Here is a 22,630-nt window from a genome sequence, read left to right on the forward strand (position 1 = left end):
TGCTGTCTGTGAAGCTTGGCTTTGATGACTGCGTGTGCTGACCAAAGCAAGATAGGCAAACAAACCTTGAAGTCCCAAGCAAAGTGAAGCCTGCCAGGTACAGGTCGCTTATGTGCTGTTGTGAAACACGTTGGCGTGTTTTTCTGCCAATGTGGGTGGATGATCCAGTGGGGGGGATGATTTCAGCAGGCTGGCCTAATAATGATACGCAGATGTATTACAGTGAGGTTCCCATTGTCCAATGGCAGGAAACGTGGCCCGCCATTGGCAAGCTGAGCGGACAATCGCAAACTGGTTACATGCCATTGTGAATTCGATCATGCTGCGTTGTCCGCTCATGCCACCAAACATGCCGGAAGCAGGTGGGCAGGGAAAATCCCAGTCTCTCTTTTTGCCTTTCCCATTTTTTTTTCAATACCTCACTGAACTTCCTATATTCAACCTGGTTCTCAACTGAATTTTCAACCTGACATCTGTCATACCACGAGAGGTCTTGCGGTGTCCCTGTGATGGAGTCCCTGCCTCTAAGGCAGAAGCTCCAGGTCCAAGTCCCACTCCAGGACTTGGTAGCCAAGGAAGGTGGGTTCATAACGTGGCCAAACAAGTTGAGCATCAACTTGTAAATCCTTCCAACATACACCACTGGCAGACGACGAGAGTGAGAGAGATTCCTGGTCAGCCATGTGATGGGAAGAAATTGGAGCTTCTACCATCACTATCTATAGCTCCAGGCTACAACATGTAAAAATGTATGTTTCCACAGCAACTCAGACTCCTTGGGGGACCAGTTGACTCAGTTGGCTTGACAGCTAGTGTGGATCAGATTGGTGCCAACAGCTTCCTTACCCTACCCGTCACTTCAGGCAGAGAGCTCAAGAAGATCGGTCATATGTACCTTTTTTTGCTTCATCTTACTCTCTATATTTCATCTAAGGGGCTCTGGCTTTTTTTGTCCTAACTTTCCCCCTCATGGGAATATACCTCAACTGTACCTGAACTATCTCCTCTTTAAAGGTAGCCCATTGTTCCGTTACAGTTTTGCCTGCCTATCTTTGATACCAATTACCTGGGACAGATCCATTTTCACTGCATTGAAATTGTTTTTCTCCCAGTTAATTACATTTACTCTGGATTGCTCCTTGTCCTCTTTCAAAGCTAACCTAAACCTTCTGATACTCTGACAAATGTCCCTACTAACACTTGATCCACAATGGGATAGACACATCTCTTAGACCTGATCATTTCAAACCTATGGTATTAATTAGGTGAGGAGATGCATTAGTCATAATTTTGCAAGCTCTCTATGTTTGGAGTTTGTGATTTTGGATTTGAAAACTTCAAATGTCATTCCATTATTTAAGAAGTGACAGAGGAAGAAACTGTTAACTACAAACCTATCAGTTTAAAATTAAATTGGAAGTTACTGGAATCTATCACCAGGGACAATAACTGAGCACTTGAACAAGTATGAGCTTAAAAAAAAAATGAATTTGTGAACGGTACTTGACCATATTTGACCAATCTAGTTGAATTTTATAGACTCTTGAGAAAACAAAAATTCAATAAACAAAAAATAAATAAATAAGAGGGGTTGACAGGCCCTGGTGGGGCACTATAACTAAAACAAACCGTCAAAGGAAGCTTACAAAATCAAATCAAGATACAATTTCTGGGGGTGATGATGCACCCCAGCCCCCATTGTACCCACCAATCACAGAAGGCCTCTAGCATACCAGTGGACACCACGTGCTCCCTCTCCAGGGCTACCCGGCCGTGAACATAGCCGAGGAAGGGGCAGACAGCTTGGCTGGGCAACCCCCTTCTAGTTGAATTTTATAAGGAAGTCATTAATATTATGCATGAGGAACCAACTTCATGCATCAGAGAAATGTTAATAGATGTTGTCTATATGGACTTCCAAAAGGCATTTAATAATCTAATAATAATTTAATAATAATAAACGTTAACTGTATTCCTCTCCGCAGGTGCTGTCAGACCTGCTGAGTTTTTCCAGCTATTTTTATTTTATAATCTTGTGTGTGTGTTCTTATGAAGACAATATTAAAAATAAAAATAATTGAAGCTAACCTCGTGACGAGTTGATAATTGGCTGGAGTTTATAAGACAGGGAGTATGAATAAAGAGAATGCGCTCAGATTACTGGGTTGGGACAAACGGTGTTCCAAGGTATCTCGCTTCGCAACATATATAACAATGATTTGGATAATCACACTAAATTGTGGAGGCACGGTTAAATTTGACCACGCAGCTCTTGTTTTTGGGCACTAATTGGCCTTATAAGCCTCCAATATTTCGGTCAGAGAGTGGCCCACATTTCTATCCAGAAGTGCAGCACTTGCCATATTGGTGAAAGAAGAAGAATAGGCAGCCAGGCCTCATGCCTGAAACAGGCATTAGGCATTTTATTTGCATATTTTTGAGGCCCCGAGTACAGTTTGTTGGCCCACAGGTGTAAAACCATACACTGGGACTGCCTTTAACAAAAAGGCGTTTTTGTCATTTACTTACCTAACTATGGAGCCGGGAGGTGAAGGAATGATCCTCCTGACACCACATTTAAAGGACACAAGTCACTTTCATTTCCTATCCCAATCGTTGGCATTCTCCAGCCTCAGCCCCAGCCTCTGTTTTCCCCTCAGCCCCCATCTCTCAAGCCTTGGCTTTACTTACCTGAGAGCTGTTGCAACCTTAGCGGTGCATGATTTTGATTGAATCTTCATTGGCTGATGTTCACATTATGCTGACTTGATGGGAATGAGGGCCAAGGCTCAATCAAAGAATTGCAGTCAATATTTTTCATATTTTAATATTGAATTATTAGGGTAATATGGTAAGTATTAAAATCCAAGGCTGGTGGCCTGCATGGGCTCAGTGAGTCTACCATACTCAATCATATAACTGATCTTCTAATCATAATAATTATGCTCATTAAGGCCAAAAACATAAACACCCCATTACAGTGATAATAATGAGGTAGTGTACAATAAAAGAAAACAAACAGCAGCAACAATTTGCACATACAAGGTCCCACAAACAGCAATGGACAATCGGTCAGGTCATTTTGGTAGTGTTGCTTGTGGATTATTAGTAAAATCTCCTTTCTTCTATTTTGAAAAATTGCCACTGGCTTATTTGTATCTACCTGAACAGGCTGATCTGAAAGACGGCATCTCAAAAGTAGTACTCCCTCAGCACTATACTGAAATGTCAGCCTATGTTGTGTGTTCAAATCATGAGTTGGGAGGGGTCTTGGGAGGGAATGGGGGCAAGCAAGTTTCCTTTGAATCAATTGGAAAAACTTCAGACTGCCAAGCTTATTTTGTTTCATTTAAAACTTGGTGAATAGCACCAAGTTGCGCAATAGGAACAAACATCTTTATTATCATAAGATTCAGGCATTTATTACAGAATTTGGCTTCAGCTTTTAAATACCAGCATTTAACAAGGGAGGTGCACAGGTTACTAGTTCAAAATAAGCTTTTGATATTGTACATTTTTATTGCCAAGTACTGATTAAAACAAAGTTCTTCAGAAGAAAAGTTCAATTAAGAGCAAGATTGTGTGATATAAGGTTGATTTAAAATTGCTCTATCCTTATATCCTCACTCTACCTCCAGGCTCTCGGGATAATTTTGACTTGAGGGGATAATCTATAATGATATTAAATCAACCACATATTATACATCTCTCCCAATTTTCATCTATTTGACTTCAATGGAAGGAATGAAGCTGATTCAATATTGCATGTTATATATTACTGCCTAAAACCAAAATTACACCCGCTTCATATCCTGATGTAAAACAGACTTGCTTGTCTTTAATTGGGCAGGGAACTGGCCTGTTTTATATCAGGAATGGGAATAGGTCGGGCATCTGAGAAATAGGTTTTCTTATTGATTCCACGATGGGCATTGAAGTCATAAGCGATGCACACTTGAATTTCTGACAACAAGAGCACCGACTACTAACATATACATGTAAAATTAACCCTTCCATAATATTGGATAGAAACAATATCAAAACAAGTACCAAAAAAGGTCATTAACATAAAATGTATATCAGTAATTGGTATTTTAAAGCCATTCTAAACTCTGCTTTTGACTGGGGCAATAGAAAATTAATCAAGGAGCATATTTTTATTTTATTTGCAAGGTGTACTACCACAGAGAAATGCAGGACAAATAACACAGGAAAAATAGTTACTTAAATCACATTTGGAAGTATGAAAAAGTAAGAAATCAATCTTTTACAAATGGTATCCACATACAGGCTGGTCAATACCTCTCTCAACAGTTTGCACCAGTTCACCTTTCGATCAGCAAGTATTAAGCAGTGGCTGATTGCCAATCGGGGCCTTTTCTTAATGATTCTGTAGATTGTATCGCTGACCAATTTCAGACATTTCTGCTTTTAGACAATTTGGATCATCAGTTTTCAGAAGTAAAATAGAATTTGTTCTTTCAAATGGTAACGTGGCCAACATTCACTTGCAGAGGAAGTACCACATGTTCACTGGAGAAAGAAAGAAATCTACATAAGATCACCTCTGTCACTCAAAATACCGAGTAGTGTGTCTGACACTAATTCCAGACGCCTTTCGAGGACTGCAAAAACTACATTATTTCTTAAGGACAGAAATCTACCAAGTAGCCATTGCTTATCTTTCCATTGCTTACCTCTTCAAATCTTATTATTGCCATCTTATGATGGGCTCCTGCTATATGGTAATGAATTGACAAATACATTCTACACACAATGCTCGAATCAAGTAAAGGTATTTATTTCCTCTATTGTGCAATGTGTAAAGCTGGAGAGAGGCCATTAATTCAATTGTGCGCTGCCACCTCATAAATCCTGCAGTAGATATTGCAACACTTGACCTGTGCAACTGGCATTACTCACTCTAAAATCCAAATTCTATAACATGTTGCTAGGTAGGCAGATGTCTTAGTGCAGAAGTTCCAGAACTGGAAGAATTGAGGAGTGTGATGAGGTTATTGGTGGGCCCAAGGAGCACAGTGGCAAAGTCCACACACTCTGCTTCCAGCAGCAACTCTCTGGTGCACTTCTTCTTATCGACACCATGACTCATAGTACTAGAATCACTAGTCGTGGTTAGGAGATGGTTAAAAAGCACACAATTTAGTACAAACAAAGGGATACACATGGACAAACATGCAACATAAGAGTACACTTCCATTTGCTTTCTCATCCAAAAAGTCTAAGCTTCAAGGAAAAGAAAAAAACAAAAGCCATGTAGTTCAGTACACTCAGTCGAGGTAGAGTGTCCCCATTTTCACTATTAAAAATGAAACCTTACTTTGCTGATGTTGGTGAAAGCCTGCCCCATGTGGAAATAAACCATACAGATCAGTAAGTCCCTTAGTTCAGAAGGTATGTTGCTGTTAGATTTTGACCAGACCACCAAAGAATCAGAGAATGATACGCACAGAATGTGGTTGTATGGTCCAGTGTGCCTGTGCCAGCTCTTTGAAAAAGCTATCCAATTAGTTCCATTCCCATACCTCTGTGATTTCTTCTCCTTCAAGTATTTATCCAGTTCCCTTTTGAAAGTTATTATTGAATCTGCTTCCACCACAATTTTAGGTAGTGCATTCCAGCTCACAACAACTCACTGTGTAAAAAACTGTTTCCTCATGTCGCTCATGTTCTTTTGCCAATTACCATAAATATGTGTCCTCTGGTTACCAACCTTTCTGCTGCTGAAACCAGTCATGATTTTGAACATCTGTATCAAATCTCTCCTTAGCCTTCACTGCTGTAAGGAAAACAGCCACAGTTTCTCTAGTCTAAGCACCCTCTGGAAAGCCTTGACATCTTTTTTAATGTCTGGTGCCCAGAATTAGCTACAATGTTTCAGCTGATCAGTATTCTTTCAAGGTTTAGCATAACACACTTGCTTTCATACTCTATGTACCTCTATTTATAAAGTCAAGGATCCCATAACCTTTTTGAACAGCTTTCGCAACTTGTCCTGCCACCTTATTGGTATACATACACCACCCAGGTCCTGAATCCCCTTTAAAGTTGTACCATTTATTTTACCTTGCCTCTCCTTATTCTTCCTTCCAAAATGGATGAACTAATGTTTCTTTGTTAAATTTCTTCTGCCATGTTTTTTTTTCAAATTTCACAAGCTTGAGTCTATGTCCTCCTGAAACCTGTTACTATCACCCCTCACTGTTTACTATACTTCTGATTTTTGTGTCATCTGCAAACTTTGAAATTATGCCCATTATACTCAGTCCAGGCCATTAATATATTTATCAAAAATGGCAGTGGTCCCAACACCGATCCTTTGAATTCTTAAGAGCCCTAACACAGTTCTGCTAAGCCTGAGAATGTTAACATCCTTACCCACTCAACAAACTGCATCCCTAATAGAAAACTAGCAAATAGGATACGCTCAGGCTACCACCTCCCAAGGCTCATGGCCATGTCTCCAGCATTGCTTTACAATTAGTCCTTGATTTTGTGGTGCCAGTGATGCTGACAATAGCCTATCTGAATCTGGATGTTGCAGCCTCTTTTTCTTTGCCTGAATGCCAGTAGTTGCAGAGGCAATCACATGAGTAAGGCAAACACAATAGAGAAAGGAGGTATTCAAAGAAAATGTAAAGTGAAAAGATATAAAGGAACAATGAGAAAGACGGAAAATAAACAGAAATGGATGAGAGAATCAGAAATGGAGTAACGTGAAAGAGTTAAGCAGCTGAGGAAATCAGTGTCCAGAAGTGAAGGAGTAAGACAGACAGGAAGGGGACAGAGATGTAGACAGACAGATATGGAGGCAAAAGAGATAAATACAAATGGAGGGATTAGAGAGACAGAAATAACTGGAGGGCATAAAGAGACAGAAATGGAGGAGGAGAGACAAACAGAAGTGAATGAGGGACAGAAGTTAGGGAGAAATGAACATCTCACAAATGACTTGGGCTGACAAATCCAAAATGGCAAAGCAGATTGTGAGTTGGACATGGTGTTACTAAGAATTTTACAGCACAGGAACAGGCCATTTGACATAGCAGATCTATACTGGAGTTCAGGCTCCACATGAGTCTCCACCAACCTTACTCCATCTCACTTTATCAACATATCCTTCTGCCCCTTTCACCCTCATTCTAGCTTCCCCTTCACATATCTCACCACTCTTTGAGTATTATGTTAAATCATAATTCCTCTGAACTTAAAAGTGATTTGAGCATTTGCACCTTGCTTATTAGTTGGGATAAACCTTGATTTTGTGCAATAGTACAGATTGGGTAGTAATGAGTCAGCAGCTCACTGGTTGAATTCAATGGAAATGAAAATTGGGAGGATGTAAAACGGGCCATCAACTCACCATTGTCCGTTTTACAAACCAAGATTTACCCCATGGTGATGAAAAGAATCAGCTGTCTGCTTCAAAAACTTTTATATTAGGAAAAAAAATTATACATTTGTTCATAAGCTAAATTCATAGAAAACACTATAATATCATACCTTTATCTGGGATGCTGTTTGGTTTGACATATTTTGGTGCCTGTAAAACAAAATACAATTAACATTTTCCTTGTCTTTTGGCCATTATTATGCGCATGTAAATAGTGCAAAAGGGTATGTTGTTTGAGTAGCTGGAGGAAAGTATGGGGTGTTAATAGTATTAAAAACAGGGCTAAAAAGGCAGATGCTGAAAAATGTGGACTTCCCACTGCAAGTTCAGCAGGATTTTGCTTTGCTTAAACTTGCCAGGGATCCAGCCATGAGGCAGAGTTTTTGGAATAGTCCTGTGGCGCAGAGCTTCTGTTCCACCTACAAAATAATTCATCCAAGTGATACAGGGCTAGAAACCTTCTAAGTAGGTATTTCCTACTTCAGGCAGAAGCAGGGGTGCTCCAGTTGGCTTCTTCCTCTGACACCCAAAACTTAGGTGGGGTCAGTGGCAGCATTCTGTTGCAGATGCAATCCAAGCATAATCATCAGGATGGATCTTAGCCTTAGTTAACTGTCAAGTATTCATAGTAAGCTCTAATGCATGCAACCAGGGCAGAGATATTTTGAGCTAGGAATATGACGTCTCTCATCCCTGCATCATATTCCGTTTCTTGCAACCACCAAGGCAGCATATTAGCATAAATCACTTTAGGAAACACTTTAACTGGACCACCCACATTAACACCATGATTAAAGAGCCAGGCACAGTCTCTGTGAACGAGTGGTTCACCTCAAAGTTTCCTCACCATCTACATGTCTCAAGTCAGGATGGAATACTCACCACTCGTCTAGATGGATGCAGCTCTATAAGCTCTTAAAAAGCTCAACACCATCCAGGACAAGGCAGTCTCCTTGACCAGCATCCCTGTCATTGAACTCAATATCCATCCTCTCCAATACTAGTGACTGTGGGCTGCAATATCCATATTCTACAGAATATACTGCAGCAATTTACCAGGCTTACTTTGACAATACTTCCCAGCCCCAGAACCTTTCCAACTAGGAAGGCCACAAGCACAACACCAATAAGTCTTTAGTTTATTTCTGTTAAGTTTAGCTAGTCTGATGAAAAGAGGAATGGCAGGGTACCTCTACCCTTTGAGTACGCATCATGTTCCATGTGGGAACTTCAGAACATTCCTCATGTCCTGGAAAACCACATATGCAGAAAGTGCTGCCAGCTGGAGCAGCCCGAGTTCTTGTTTCAGGGCTGCAGCAGCAGTTGGCATCACTGTGGTGCATCCATGAGGCTGAAAGTGACATGGATAGCATATTTCTGGATATAGTAAACACACAATTTAAGGCTGTTCAGACAGAGACAAAATGGGTGACCACCAAACAAATAAGTAGGAGTCCCCTGACTGCATCTTGTTTTTCAACCATACTGGTGAGTGATGGTTCATTTGGGGAGAACAGCCAGATAGGGGGTGGAGGGGAGAGGGCAGTTGGGGGTGGGGAGGTGAGGAGCAGAAGGAAGCTTGGGAAAGCAATACTGATTAAAGGATTCTATTGTAAGGGAAAGAGACAGGCATTTCAACAGTCTCAAACATGAATCCAGGATGATATGTTGCCGCCCTGATGCTAGAGTCAAGGATGTCACTTAGCAGCTGCACAGCACTCTGAGGATGGAGGGCGAACAGCCACCTGATGAGGTCCTTGTCAGTACCAACAACACAAGTAGAAAGAAAGAGGCCTTTCCTAGATTTTATGGAGCTAGGAAAGAGACTATAAAGCCAAATCTCAAAAGGTAGTAATATCTGGATTAAGTCCTAGTGCCAGGCCCTTTGATTATGGAAATAGGTTGATAGAGCAGATGAATGTGTGGCTGGATAGATGGTACAGGAGGGAAGTTTTCAATTCCTGGGATGTTTGGACCAGGAGAGAGAGTACCTATACAGGCTGGACGGATTGCAGCTAAACAGTGCCAGGGCCAATGTCCTCACTGGGTGGCTTGCTAGTGCTGTTGGGGAGGTTTTAAAGTAACTTGGCGGGGGGATGGGAACCAGGATATAATATTAGGAAGAATAAACAAGGCACATAGAGCATTGGGAGAAACAGCTACCACTAGAGTGAGAACTAGCAAGGTATTAGGCAGGATCAGACAAACGTGATGCAACAAGGTCTAAATTAGGTTTACAGTGCATATATGTAATCACATGAGGCGAGGTAAATAAGGTTTGTGAGCTGCAGGCACAAATAGCCTCATATGAATATGTTGTGGTGATAGTGGAAGCCTCAAAACAGGGCAGGACTGAGCAATAATATTCCTGGATGCAAGGTGTTCAGGGAAGGTAGTGACAGAAAGAAAGGAGGAGGGGTTGCAGTACTGATTAAGGAGAATATTAGTGTTGGAGAGAGATGATATCCTGGAGAGGTCAAGGACAGAACATATTTGATTAGAGTTAAAATAATAGAGGTGACATTACACGATTGGGCGTATTTTAGAGGCCATGAACTTAGTGGCAGCCTTCCGTCTCATAAGATATGGTTTGCGCTGCGGAAGTCAACTCTGTGTTGAACATTGCCTGGGGCGTGGCTTAGGAGACCCACTCTGGTATGGCAGTCTCTATCGCATTTGCTGCAGATATCTTCTTAGCCAACTGAGCTTTTTGTTTCTGCTCATGTCTTCCAAGCCCTTCCAAGCAGTCAGCCTCCAGACGTCACGGTCATCAGTTGTCAGTGTCAATGTCTGCCACCTTCATATCTTGCTCAAGGTGTTCTTGTAGCGGAGATAAGGGTGCCCAGGAGGACGTGACCCACTGGCCAGTTCACCATACAGGAGGTCTTTGGGTGTACAGCCGTCAGCCATCCAATGAACATGACCAAGCCAGCGCAGACGCTGCAATGAGTGTATGCTGATGGAATTAGCATGCTCCTGCACCTCAGAGTTGGTAACCTTGTCCTGCCAAGAGATGCTGAGGATACGTCAGAGGAGACGGTAAAAGTGGAAACTATTCAGCCTTTTCTCCTGTCTAGCTTGTGTTATCCAGGCCTCACCACAGTAGAGGAATGCACTAAAGAATGTAGGCTTGGTAGACTCGTAGTTTAGTGTTCTTGGTCAGGTTGCTCATACTCAGCTTGCAAGTAACAGCTGCAACTTCTACAATGCATGTATTGCTTTCAACATCAAGTGACAGATAGCTGCTGGTTGTACAGCCCGCCCTAGATATGTAAAGCTATCAACAACCTCTAATGCTGATAGATGGCAACATTCTGGACCATGATATTTGTCTTCCTGATGCTGATGGTCAAACCAAACTCTTCACAGGTGTGAGCCTGCCCACATGTGTCCAGCAGGTTGATGTGATGCCTCTTTCGGTGGGTGAAGGCAGTTAACATTCTTATCACTTTTGTGTGCTAGTTTGTTTCTCATTTTCAGTCTATACCACTGGCTAGCAGCAATGTGAAAAAGAGAGCTAATTGTGTAAGTCTCTCCCTGTCAGAGTGCATCCTTTCAATCAGCTAGTCCTCAGCTATGCCTCCTCGTGGTGACACATGGAAACTGGGTCCCTCAAGACCCCAGCACTTGGAGGAGGTTTGGCCTCCAGACATGCAGCGTGCATGTGGACATGCCCTAGCACTCATGTACCAAATTTCCAACTATGGGCGAATAGCTCCAATGTCTTGTGGATACCTCAGATTAGTTGAAGGCAAAGGGGGTAAAACCCTGAAAAAAATCTGGGGTGGATCTCAAAGGTGGACTCAGATCTAAATATGTCATCTGTCCGGCAACTCCTGCAAACAAGCTAGGCCAAACGTAGTGCTTTGCATTCCTTTGGACTCAACCAGGGAGGTTGAGAGGGGACCCTGGCGTTTGGGTAGCCCAGGGACTCCATAAATATTGCCCAGGCTTGAGCCCTGGAGAAGGTACGCCAGTTTCACTGCAGAGCGTTAACACAACATTGGGAGCAGTTATGAATGGTAAGCCCAACTCGCGTGGCATAGAGAACGGGCACTATGGACTTTCTCTGATGGTGGGAAGGATTAGCGCGTCCCACTGTTCAGCCCCAGCCCATCTCAAGTTGGGAAGCCCTTGACTAGTAAGGTGCTGACCTGCCACAGTCCACCTGCTTCAATGGGAGCTTGGAGCTTAGAGTTTTTACTCAACAAGAGGATGGAATTCATCGCGCCAGATAAACAAAAAGAAGTCGCCAACTCTACAATTGACAAGCTGGGATGTCAGGACCATTTGCACAGGATTGCAGATGACTTATAGCTGACCCATAAGACGTACAAGACAGCTATGATCAACATGGAACTTGATAGGCTGAACATTGACATGGCTTCCCTACAAGAGACCAGGCTCACCCAGAGCAGATCACTGAAAGAAAAACTCTACACATTCAACTGGCAGGGGAAAAGTTCAGAGGAAACACATGAGCAAGGTGTAGGCTTCGTGTCAGGAACTCCCTTGATGATAGAACCCCCACAAATAGTTCAGAACGTGTTCTCTCCACCCACCTCTCAATTCAAACAAGGTCAGTTAACTTCATGAGTATCTATGCTCTAACACAGTGCTCCATTATAGAGGTGAAAGACCAGTTCTATAAGGAGCTTAATATTGTTATCAGCAGAATCCTTAAGTCATTACCTGATGGGGGATTTCAATACAAAAGTGGGCATGGCCCTCCTGCCTCGAACATTATAGCTTGGGAAAGATAAATCAGAACAGATAGAGGCTATTTGAGCTTTGCTGCTAACATGAACTTTGTGTAACTAACACCTTCTTTCAGAACAAAGAATGCCACAAGGTATCCTGGAGGCATCCAAGATCAGAGCATTAGCATTAGCTGGATCAGATCATCACCAGATGTGACCCTCTGAACAGGATTCTCAACACACAAAGCTACCATAGCGTTGACAAGTACAGGTCACTCCCTGGTGTGCACCAGGGTCAGGATGCAACCTTCGAAGTTTCTTAACTCAAAGCAGGAATGTCACCCTTGTATCAATGTCAGCCATACTACCTATCCAGATAAAAACCAACAGTTCCACGACTCGGTTGAACAGGCACTCTCTGGCATTCCCACACAGTGTGTGGAAGTGAAATGGAACATACCTAGGGATACCATCTGCAATATTGCACTCAACATATGGGAAGAAAGAGCAGAAATTGCTGATTGGTTCGAGGCTAACATCACTGGGAGTGGCATCATCACAAGGAGTGCAGCTGTTCAAGGAGAAGGCCCAGGGATAGGCAATAATTCAGCATTGTCAGCGCTCTGAGGATGAATTTTAAAAAGCATGACAATGAAGGTTTGAAGAGTTATAAGCGCAAATTTTCCTACAGGTGCAAGTCCAACTGGAAGCGGGTAATGCGACAAATCACACTCAACTGCAATTTGCTGAACTCACGTCCTGAGTAGAGTTCATTTTAATTGTGCGGGCAATGCCTGTGATTGGCAGCATGAACAGTGATGGGAAAGATATCTCACACATATCCAAATGACATCAATGCAGCTTCACCGAAATATTACAATGAAAATGAGAACTTCCTGCTCCCTTCAGTACCGAATCCACAAAATGATCTGAGATCTGGCGTTCGTGATTTCCAAACCGTTTGTGGTTGCTAATGCCCATTATACATTCAAAAATTGGGCATGGGAAAACAGAAGATCTAGTCCATAATCTCTACGTGATGCTGACATCTATTCCATTTCTGCATATCTTAACCAATTTCTGAGGAACCTGTTGCAGAGAAGTTGGAGTGCCCGAGAATGGTATTCACCACCAAATTAGATTCATCAGTTATTCGGAAGCGAAACTAAATTTTGAAAGGAAAAACGGGTTTCTCCTCCGATCCCTCTATCCTTCGTGCAGGCGAACACAATCGCAAACATCTCAACAATCACTGCCAGTGCTACCATTAACACAGCAACTTGCATTTATATAGCACCTTTAACATTGTAAAATTTTCACAGCTCTTCACAGGAGAGCTGTAAAACAAAATTTGACACTGGACCACATAAGGAAATATTAGGGCAGGTGATCAGGGCAGGTATGACAGCTTAGTCAAAGAGGTAGGTTTTATCAGGTGTCTTAAATGAGTAGAGAGAGGTGGAGAGATTTTGGGAGGGTATTCTAGGCAGCCGAAACCAAAGCTGCTGATGGTGGAGTGATTAAAATTGAGGATGCACACGAGGCCAGAATTAGAGTACCAGAAAGTTCTCGGGGGGGTTGTGGGATTTGAGGAGATTACAGAGGCAGGAAAGGGTGACACCATGGAAAGATTCGAAAACAAGGATAAGAGTTTTAAAATGGAGCCATTGTTTAAATGGAGCCAATGTAGGTCAGTGAGAACAGGGGCGATGGGTGAACAGGACTTGGTGCGAGTTAGGATACAGGCAGCAGCGTTGACAGCTATGATTTATGTGCAACAAAGCTTTTCTGCCCTTGAGACAGAATGGTAGAGTTGGGGTTACAAGAAGGATAGGTTTTGATGGGTCAAATGGCCATTGCCACGCCCATTATGTTACTAATGTTCTGCCACTTCACTTCTTAGCATGGCTCAGTCAAGAGCTGGTTAAATTCACCTGCTGAAGCTGATTGATTCAATTCCCTGGGCAACCTAGGGCCTTAGTTTCCCACCTTTTATTCACGAAGAAATACATCTGAGAGGTACAATGTTATTGACACTGTCTTTCTAAATAACTCGTAAATAAACTACAACATTACTGCGTTACTGTGTTCTGAAACAGACTCCTACTTACTGATTGTACAATCGATTCTGCTTCTTCATGACTACAACAGAAGGGGCTGTCATGGTTTGACACATTTTTGCTGAGGTTAAAAAGAAGGATAATTACAAAATTTGCTACATAAAGTTCAAACAATAGCACTTACAAGTAGAGCTGCAAGCATTAACAATGATTAATGGCGGATTCATTCTTCGGAGTACTGCTGAGCTCTTAAGAGAAGGACAATTCATATCTTCCTACTGGTTTGCAATGCAAGATTTTTGGGTTATATTCTCAGTAAAGATTGGATATTCTGAATTTTCCTGTGCATTATTAAAGAAAATAAAACAGGGGGCAGGATTTTATGGCCCTGCTGTGGTTTGTTTCCCTCTGGCAGATGTGGCGAGCCATTTAAATCCCCATTCAGTTCGGCGGGACCGTAATATCGCGCCAGGCGGCAGGGGCCGTAAAATCCTGGCCATGAAAATGGAAAGAAGTGAAACAAATCAATAAACAGGAACCACAATAGTATGATAATTCCTGCCCAGTTCTTAACCCCACTGAACTAAAAGACTGATGATATTATAAGCATGTCAAACCCATGTCCCGGGACAGTCAGGAGGAACAAAGGCCACAAAAGGCAGGTTTTGGTTTGAGCTGATAATTAAGATATTACATTAAATTGTATAGAACTTGCAGTATAGAAACAGACCATTTGGACCACGCCAATGTTTATGCTCCACATGAACCTCCCCCACTCTATTTACTTAATTTCGCCTTATCAACCTTCTTTCCTTTCTTTCTCTTTCCGCTTTTCCATCGTCATCACAGTGCTTGTTGATCACCCTTCAAATCAACCACCATTAATGGATTTGGCAGGTGATTTTACAGCTGGATGCCCTTCTACCGCTAACCCTCCCCATTTATTCAGGCAGGGCACCAGCACTGATACACACTAGTTTGTGTGCACCAGTTGCTGGGTTCATCTCATCCTATTAACATATCCTTCTATTCCTTTCTCCCTTGTGTACTTATCTAGCTTCCACTTAAATTGTGTCTATGCTATTTGTCTCAATCACTCCATGTGGTAGCAAGATCTATGTTCCTAGCACCTGTAAGATGCAGCATGTTTTCCCTATGCATGTGGTAATAAAGATGGTTTTCTGTATCAGGAATTAAATTTATGAACAAAAATTAATACAAGTTATGGTTGCTCGTTTTGGAAAAGGGGAGACTTTGATGTGAGCTAATTGGAATATGCTATATACCCCCTCATATACTTGTAAAGATACCTTAAAAATATTCAAGAAGTTCAGAACCCCGCCACTGTTGTAGTTAAAGATTATTGAAACTCACCAACTAATATCGCTTCCATCAGTCTTCCTGCGGATTAAAGACTGCCAGTATTGATGAGTAGACTTAATCACTCCAATAGCAAAATTCTACAAACAAAGTACAAGCATGATGTTTATCCATCTGCATGACTCGGAATATTCAATTTATCAGTAAAATTGCCTAAAAGTGGTAAGAAAAGAGTAACAATGACTCTAAAAGGGAACAATTTCCCAACTCCTTAGTTTTGAGTTATATGTAATTGGGTTTGCACAAGGAAATGTTTTTATTTAATATTTACGTTAGCAAAGAAAATGAGAAAAATTATTTCCAGTAATTGCCATTTTTACAATGTGACTTTTCTGAACATATACTACAATCGGGAGCCAGCCTTTCCTTTGCAATTTGTAGCAAAGTTTTAAATGCGTGAAAAAAAATATAATTTTGGTACCAGTAGCAGACAGCAGAAACCTCACTGGATCAGTTAGTAAATGGGAAATTACAATAACACAACCACTTTTCTGGATTTATTTGATTATTTTTTCATGGACAGGAGTTATTTTAAAATGTGCTTTAAAGTTAAAACTTATTTTAAATTCACTAATTAAATATTAAGTTTCCGATGGACTGTCTGAAAACATCCTGCAAGACAATGAAAGATAAGTACACTTTCCAGCAACTATTCACACTCATTGCTGCTACTCAGTTCTAATAATTTCAATTTAGTAGGGGTCGTTGCTTGTGGACTCTGCCTAGGCAGGGTGGAGAGGCGAGTTAGGAGTCAGTTTGGAGTTTGGATTTAAACTAAAACAGAAAGTAAATGGCATACTCTGGGGAAAAAAAATGAAATCAGGTTTCAGGAAAAAAATGCTGCCCTAATATATCACTGCATATAATGATCAATTCATAAACCAGAAAAATTATAAATTAACTTGCTTTTGTTACTTCTGCTAGAAGTTTCTCTTGGTCGAGTGTGGTTCAGTGGCTCATGGCTCAGTGGGTATCACCCTTGCTTCTGAGTCAGAAGGTTGTTGTTTCAAGTCCCAATCTGAGACTTGAGCACATAAATCCAAACTGAAAGTCTGGTGCAGTACTGAGGAAGTGTTACGCTATTGGAGGTGCTGTCTTTCAGATAAGACATTAAACTGAGGCCCCATCTGGTTTCTCAGTGGCTTCCAGAGATTCCATTGTTACTCCTCCAAGTCCCAATAGCAGGCAAGTAGACACAGGGCAGCATAAGCATTAGCCTCAGAGGAAACCTCCCTGACAAGTTAGCAAAAGATTCAATGCACTATTTTGAAGTAGAGCAGGGGAGTTATCCCCGATGCCCTGGCCAATGTTTACCCCTCAATCAACATCACTAAGAAACAGGTGATCTGGTCATTGCACACTGCTGTTTGTGGGAGCTTGCTGTGCACAAATTGGCTGTTGCGTTTCCTGCATTACAACAAGGACTACAATTTAAAATTACTTCATTAGCTATAAAGGACTTTGGGACATCCTGAGGTTGTGAAAGGCGCTATATAAACACAAGTCTTTCTTTCTTTCCAGGGAATTTGAGCAGAATGAATATCTTATGCAGGAGCACAAGAGAAATGCAGTTAGGGATTTGTAAGCATGGAGATCAAATATTAAATCTGTTCATGCATCTTCCATTGCACCCACCCCATCCTCCTGAATGATTCACCCATACTGCAGAAGATGCAAAGAACACTGTATTCAATATGAAGCTTACCCGGTCTTTGAATTCTCCATTGAAACCCAACTGGTTTTCTGGCTTCCCATCAGGAACCTTGTATAATTTAAACCAATTTACAGTGGCCTCCAGGTAGCCTGGTTTGTACTTCCTGACATCACCAATGTCTGTGGGTTGTAAATCAAAAACGTAATTCATAATAAAAGCAACATTTCCATAATGCATCATAACAACAATAATGACATTCACTGAAAACATAACTTAATGCATCATGTCTTTTCCTTTAAAAAAAAGACCAATGCTGGACAAAAGAAAGGCACTTATTAGATACTTATATATCCATGCAGCGTAGGTAAGGTAACAGACTTCAACACATCTCTTGTATAAGTAGGCTTGGGGTAGTTAGAGTTTAGTTCAACTTGACCATTTTTATACCATATTTACTCCACTAACAAATAAGGTCAAGAAAGCAATTTTAACATTTGTGGCTGAAGAAGCCTTTTTGTTTCCTGTATTAAATACACATATTAATCAAATTATTGTATTAAGTAATGACCAGTCTTGAAACAAACAATTGCAAAAGGAATAAGGCTTGAGTCATAATTCATGAATGCAATCGATGATTGTAGTAGAAAGAATGAGTTTCATTTAAGTATGAAGGTATAATAACTGTATAAGCTGAAAGTCTCTCTCTCATGGGAAAGTTCAGTTTCAGCTGAAACTGCTCAAACAAGATAAGGTCCATGGGACAGTACACCATGTCCACGTAAGAGTCTGGCTTGATGAATAGAGAGTTGATCGGAATCAGAATATGGAACAGTGTGAAGCAACCCCATTGTACTCCTGCCTGAGATACTGAGGCCAGATGGTCTCTAGAAGGAAGGTGTAAAATGACAGCCAACCAAATTTAGCTAACAACAGCCAGTGTCAATTATAAAAGCAATGATATCCGAAGTCTGACATGGTGTGATGGTTATACAAGGATTACAAACATGGGTTTTGCAAGGTTGCATTGCTCGGCATCAAATTTTGAAGTCTCTAGAGACATTGAACCACGTGTTAATCTCTGCAAGTAGGTTCGAGGATAGACCAGAGACCTGAGAGGGTGAATCCTGTGACCTACACTTCAACGGAATTCACAACCAGCTGAAGCTGTAAAAGTCATTGCCCCAAGTTTGTGAAGTGTATTTTTTCTTTCATAAACTTTCTAAAATTTAGCATCCAAAGTGTCCTGTTGCCAGTCGGTTAAGTCTCGTACGAACAAAAATAGAGATCACACTTACAAATTACTTAAAATTGGAATAGCTGTCAAAATAAGCAAAGAAGATTAATTATCTACACTTAATACTGACTAGCTTACATCATCTGCGCACATGATCTCCAGATTCCCACTAAACCATACACTGGAAGCACAAATGGCCAAACATCACATTATGTGATGTTACAATAATGCTATATTACAATGTATGATGGTCCTGGCTTTAGAGGCAGCTGGAGCACCCAATGTTTGTGATCTGTATTACTGGGCTCATACTAATTGAACAGTATGTCTGCTAACTTGAGAAGACAAACTTGTGTCAGTAGATTAAGCGTAAGCTGCAATATGAATCACAATGGTTTCAGCAGCCCTGTCCAGGGGAGGAATCATCCCAGATTTGCACTAAGTGTGGTAGCGGGCAGGGAAAACAAAGTTTTAGCAATGGCGGCTTTTCATGCCATATCACCACAAAACCGCCATATTAATTATGCATTCCCGGGAAACATGCCATTTCGATGGAGGGAAAGCTCTTATTCACCCGCAACGCCATCACCTCACTGCTTCATCACACCAGGCACCATATTTAAAATGCAGCCGCATGCACACCTCTCAGTGCTTTCAGCCCAGCACTGTTGCACAGAAGATAGGATGGCCCCAAAAGGCAAAAAGGCTGCAGCCCCGTCCCCCGGTTTAGTGATGGCCTTCTGGACGCCATGGAGGCCTGCCATGATGTCCTCTACCCTTGCTCTGGCCACAGGAGGGGCAGCATCACCAACCTGGCTTGGAAGGCGGTGGCAGCACTGGTCAGCACCAATGCCATGCAAAAGAGGACAGCCACCCATTGCAAAAAAGGGATGATCTTCTCCGTTCCACCAGGGTAAGCCACCCTTCTCATCACTCTCAACTCACACACTCTCAAACCGATCACACAACCACGGGGCCCTCACTGCCAGTACAAGGGACATCACAATTCACTCTCTCACACACACCCTCATTGTCCTCATCCCATTCTTGGGACCATTCACCACCCACAGATTCCAGGCATACTTATCATCTGGCCTGGCAGGCATCCTGCTTACACTCTCTCCATCTCTATTCATGCAGGACCCCAGCTGGCACAGAGGGAGAGGTTGCTGGCCAGTGGCGGAATGCCTGAAATCAAGGTTCTCACGGACTTTGAAAACAGAGCCATCCAGCTGGCCGGTGAGGATCTGGATCGTTTCTGTGCTGATGGTGAGGTCGGTGCTGCTCTACCAAGTGAGGATCCAGTAGTGCAACATCCATCAGATAACCATGCTATGAGTGATGTGTCCTGTTTCACAGGCCGCTGCCATGCACTAATTATCTCCCCTTACTTTTGCAGGCACATCTGCGAAACAGCCGACAGAGCCCAAGGCCCAGGTCCTCATCTCAAGCTCCGAAGAAACCTCCGAAGAGGAATCTGAAGGCACCCTCACTGAAGACCCATCACAGTGATCACCCACACCCTTCACTAGCGCAGAGACACACACCTCGGTGGGATCTAACTTTAGGAGTAGCCACGGGATCATAATCCGGTGATCACATTGCACTTTCTGATCCACAGCAGGCGGAGGCAGGGACTTCCCAGGGCCCCAACACTCGAAGGGCTGCATGAGGCCGGGAATTTGCTGAGTCTGAGTCAGATGACGAGCCTCTGGACTCAGTCATGTTTCAGTTGCTGGACTTGCAAAGGCAAGCTAGGGAACATCAAGAAGGGATGTTTGTTGCACTCCTCAGATTGCAGGACACGATGGAGGAGTCCATTTGCCTTCAGGCTGAGGTGGTTGTGCTGGCATGCCAACACACCGAGGTCAACACTGGTAGGATGGCGGCTGCCATGGATGCCTTACTCCAGGACGTTGCCTCTTGCAACCTGGTGCTCCAACGGGGAGAGGAGCTGGCTGAGGAGGGGGTGGATGAGCTGGAGGTCTCCTCCAATGGGGAGGATATCGACAGTGATGAGGGTGAGGAGGTCCTTGAAGGTGACAATGATTGCAATGTGGCTCTCGCACTGGTCAGACTAGGCAGGTGCTCGGGAGCCCTCATAGCTGCTGGATTTGTGGAGGATGACGACATGCAGTGAGGAGGCACCATAGATCCTCACATTGCATCTGTGAACGTTTGACTCCAGCCTGGCTTATGGCAACGCACGTACCCTCTGTGATAATGGTCCTGTCATGGAGACACAGTGGAGGTCGTAATAGTCGCTCGACTGCAGGCGGATGATGATGACATGCAGTGAGGACACTAAATAAACCTTCACACAGCCTCTGAGAATGCTCTTTTCTCTTTCGTCTTCGCTCTCTGTAAGCCATGATGCACTCCTCCTGCAGGATGAAAGAGAGACATTTGGGTCTTCTAATAACCTCTCTTGGTTAAGTCTGAAGGCCTCTTAATGCATCCCAGAGAGGGCTGGCCATTACTTAGATGGCCAGTGTTTAGTTCACTGCATGGATACCCAAACCTCCACCCACTTCCGCCCCACTCCACCTGACCAATTGGCAGCAGCTTTGTCCATTGGACTGCATGCTGTGCACTTAGCTCAGGCGCAGGCATTTTCCTAACCTGCACTGCAAGGTTTCACTGTTAGCGTGAACCACAGGGGAGGCTGGTTCAAACCAGGGTGATGACATTACAAGGGGCTGTGAGCACCTCCACCAGTGACTGCTCCATGGCCAGCTTTAGCAAGAATATTGTACAACATGCCCAGTCGTCCAATTGTTCTGCAGTCCACTAGTTATTAGTTTTCAGTCTGCCCAAGGGATGAAAGGCTCCAGAGCACCTGGTGGCACTTTCATGCCTCTGCATTGCTTGAATGGGCAGATAAACTAGAGGCCCGACTCCACACATGTCAATGTGGCTGCATCTGAACTGTCTCAGCTGCAGAGGAATGGTCACTCTATACAAGGTTTTCCTAATGCGTGGCCGCTTCCCTCCCTCCAACCCCACATATGCTTGTGCGCTACCTTCAATCACAGGGCAGCCCCTCCCACCCCACCCCCGGTAACGCGCCTCAACATTGAAATCCAACGTGCCGCCCGGGCAAGCGCTGCGCAATGTCACTCAGCGTTTTCCTCAAAGTGCAGCCCGCCAAGCGCACGCCTTATGTATGCTGTTGTGAAACATGGGCGGATGATCCAGCAAGGGTGGGGGGTTGATTCCGGCGGGCTGGCCTTATAATGATATGCAGATGCATCATAATGAGGTTCCTGACGTCCGATGGCAGGAAACGTGGCCCTCCATCAACGGGCTCAGCACACGATCACAAACTGGCTTTGCGACATTGTGAAACCGATTTTGGCCTTCTCGCCATATTGTCCACTCACACCACCGAGCACACCTAACGCCAGCGGGCACGGAAAATTCCACCCCGGGGTTAGAACACTTCTGTTACAATTGTTGCTCTTTTTTGTAGAGTTATATAGAATCTACAGCACAGAAACAGGTTAAACTATGCCAATGTTTAGACTCCACATGAGTCTCCTCCCACTCTGCTTCATCTCAGCCTATCACCATATCTCTCTATTCCTTCTTCCCTCATGAACTCATCTAGTTTTCCCTTAAATGTATCTGTGCTATTCACCTCAACCATTCCTGTGGTAGCGTGTTGCACTTTATCACCCTTATCTCAGCAAAGGAGCTTCTTCCGAATTCATTTTTGGATTTATTAGTAACTACCTTATATTTATGCGTCCCTTTATTGAACTTCCCCACAATCTCTATACTTAACCTATCAACCCCTTCATAATTTTGAAAAACTCCATCAGGTCACCCCCTCAGTCTTCTTTTTTGTAGAGAAACTAGACCCAGCCTGTCAGTCTTTCGTGATAGTTGCTCTTGTATCAGTTCTTGCATTACTCTCATAATTTTACTGGACTTTTTCGAGTGCTTCTGTATCCTTTTTTGTAATAAGTAGAGCAATGGTAACCCTGGAGGTTGCCAATGGTAAGTAACCCTGGAGGTTGCCAATGGTAAGTAACCCTGGAGGTTGCCAATGGTAAGTAACCCTGGAGGTTGCCAATGGTAAGTAACCCTGGAGGTTGCCAATGGTAAGTAACCCTGGAGGTTGCCAATGGTAAGTAACCCTGGAGGTTGCCAATGGTAAGTAACCCTGGAGGTTGCCAATGGTAA

At 43.0% G+C, this 22,630-nt stretch overlaps 1 protein-coding gene across 1 annotated transcript in view; it reads right to left on the reverse strand.

Moving 5' to 3' along the window:
- Nucleotides 1–3,327: 3,327 nt before the first annotated feature.
- Nucleotides 3,328–22,630, reverse strand: part of LOC144698234 (inorganic pyrophosphatase-like) — a 72,900-nt gene continuing 53,597 nt past the window's right edge. The window contains exons 7-11 of the mRNA XM_078570222.1: nucleotides 17,260–17,387; nucleotides 15,549–15,634; nucleotides 14,226–14,295; nucleotides 7,525–7,564; nucleotides 3,328–4,533 (exon numbers count right to left, since the gene is read on the reverse strand). Of these exons, the coding sequence (XP_078426348.1) occupies nucleotides 4,505–4,533; nucleotides 7,525–7,564; nucleotides 14,226–14,295; nucleotides 15,549–15,634; nucleotides 17,260–17,387 (353 nt within the window). The 3' untranslated portion in view covers nucleotides 3,328–4,504. The remainder of the gene's footprint in view (nucleotides 4,534–7,524; nucleotides 7,565–14,225; nucleotides 14,296–15,548; nucleotides 15,635–17,259; nucleotides 17,388–22,630) is intronic.

This window comes from Cetorhinus maximus, chromosome 2 (genome assembly GCF_964194155.1).
Source record: "Cetorhinus maximus chromosome 2, sCetMax3.hap1.1, whole genome shotgun sequence".
In the NCBI taxonomy this organism is placed as follows: domain Eukaryota; kingdom Metazoa; phylum Chordata; class Chondrichthyes; order Lamniformes; family Cetorhinidae; genus Cetorhinus; species Cetorhinus maximus.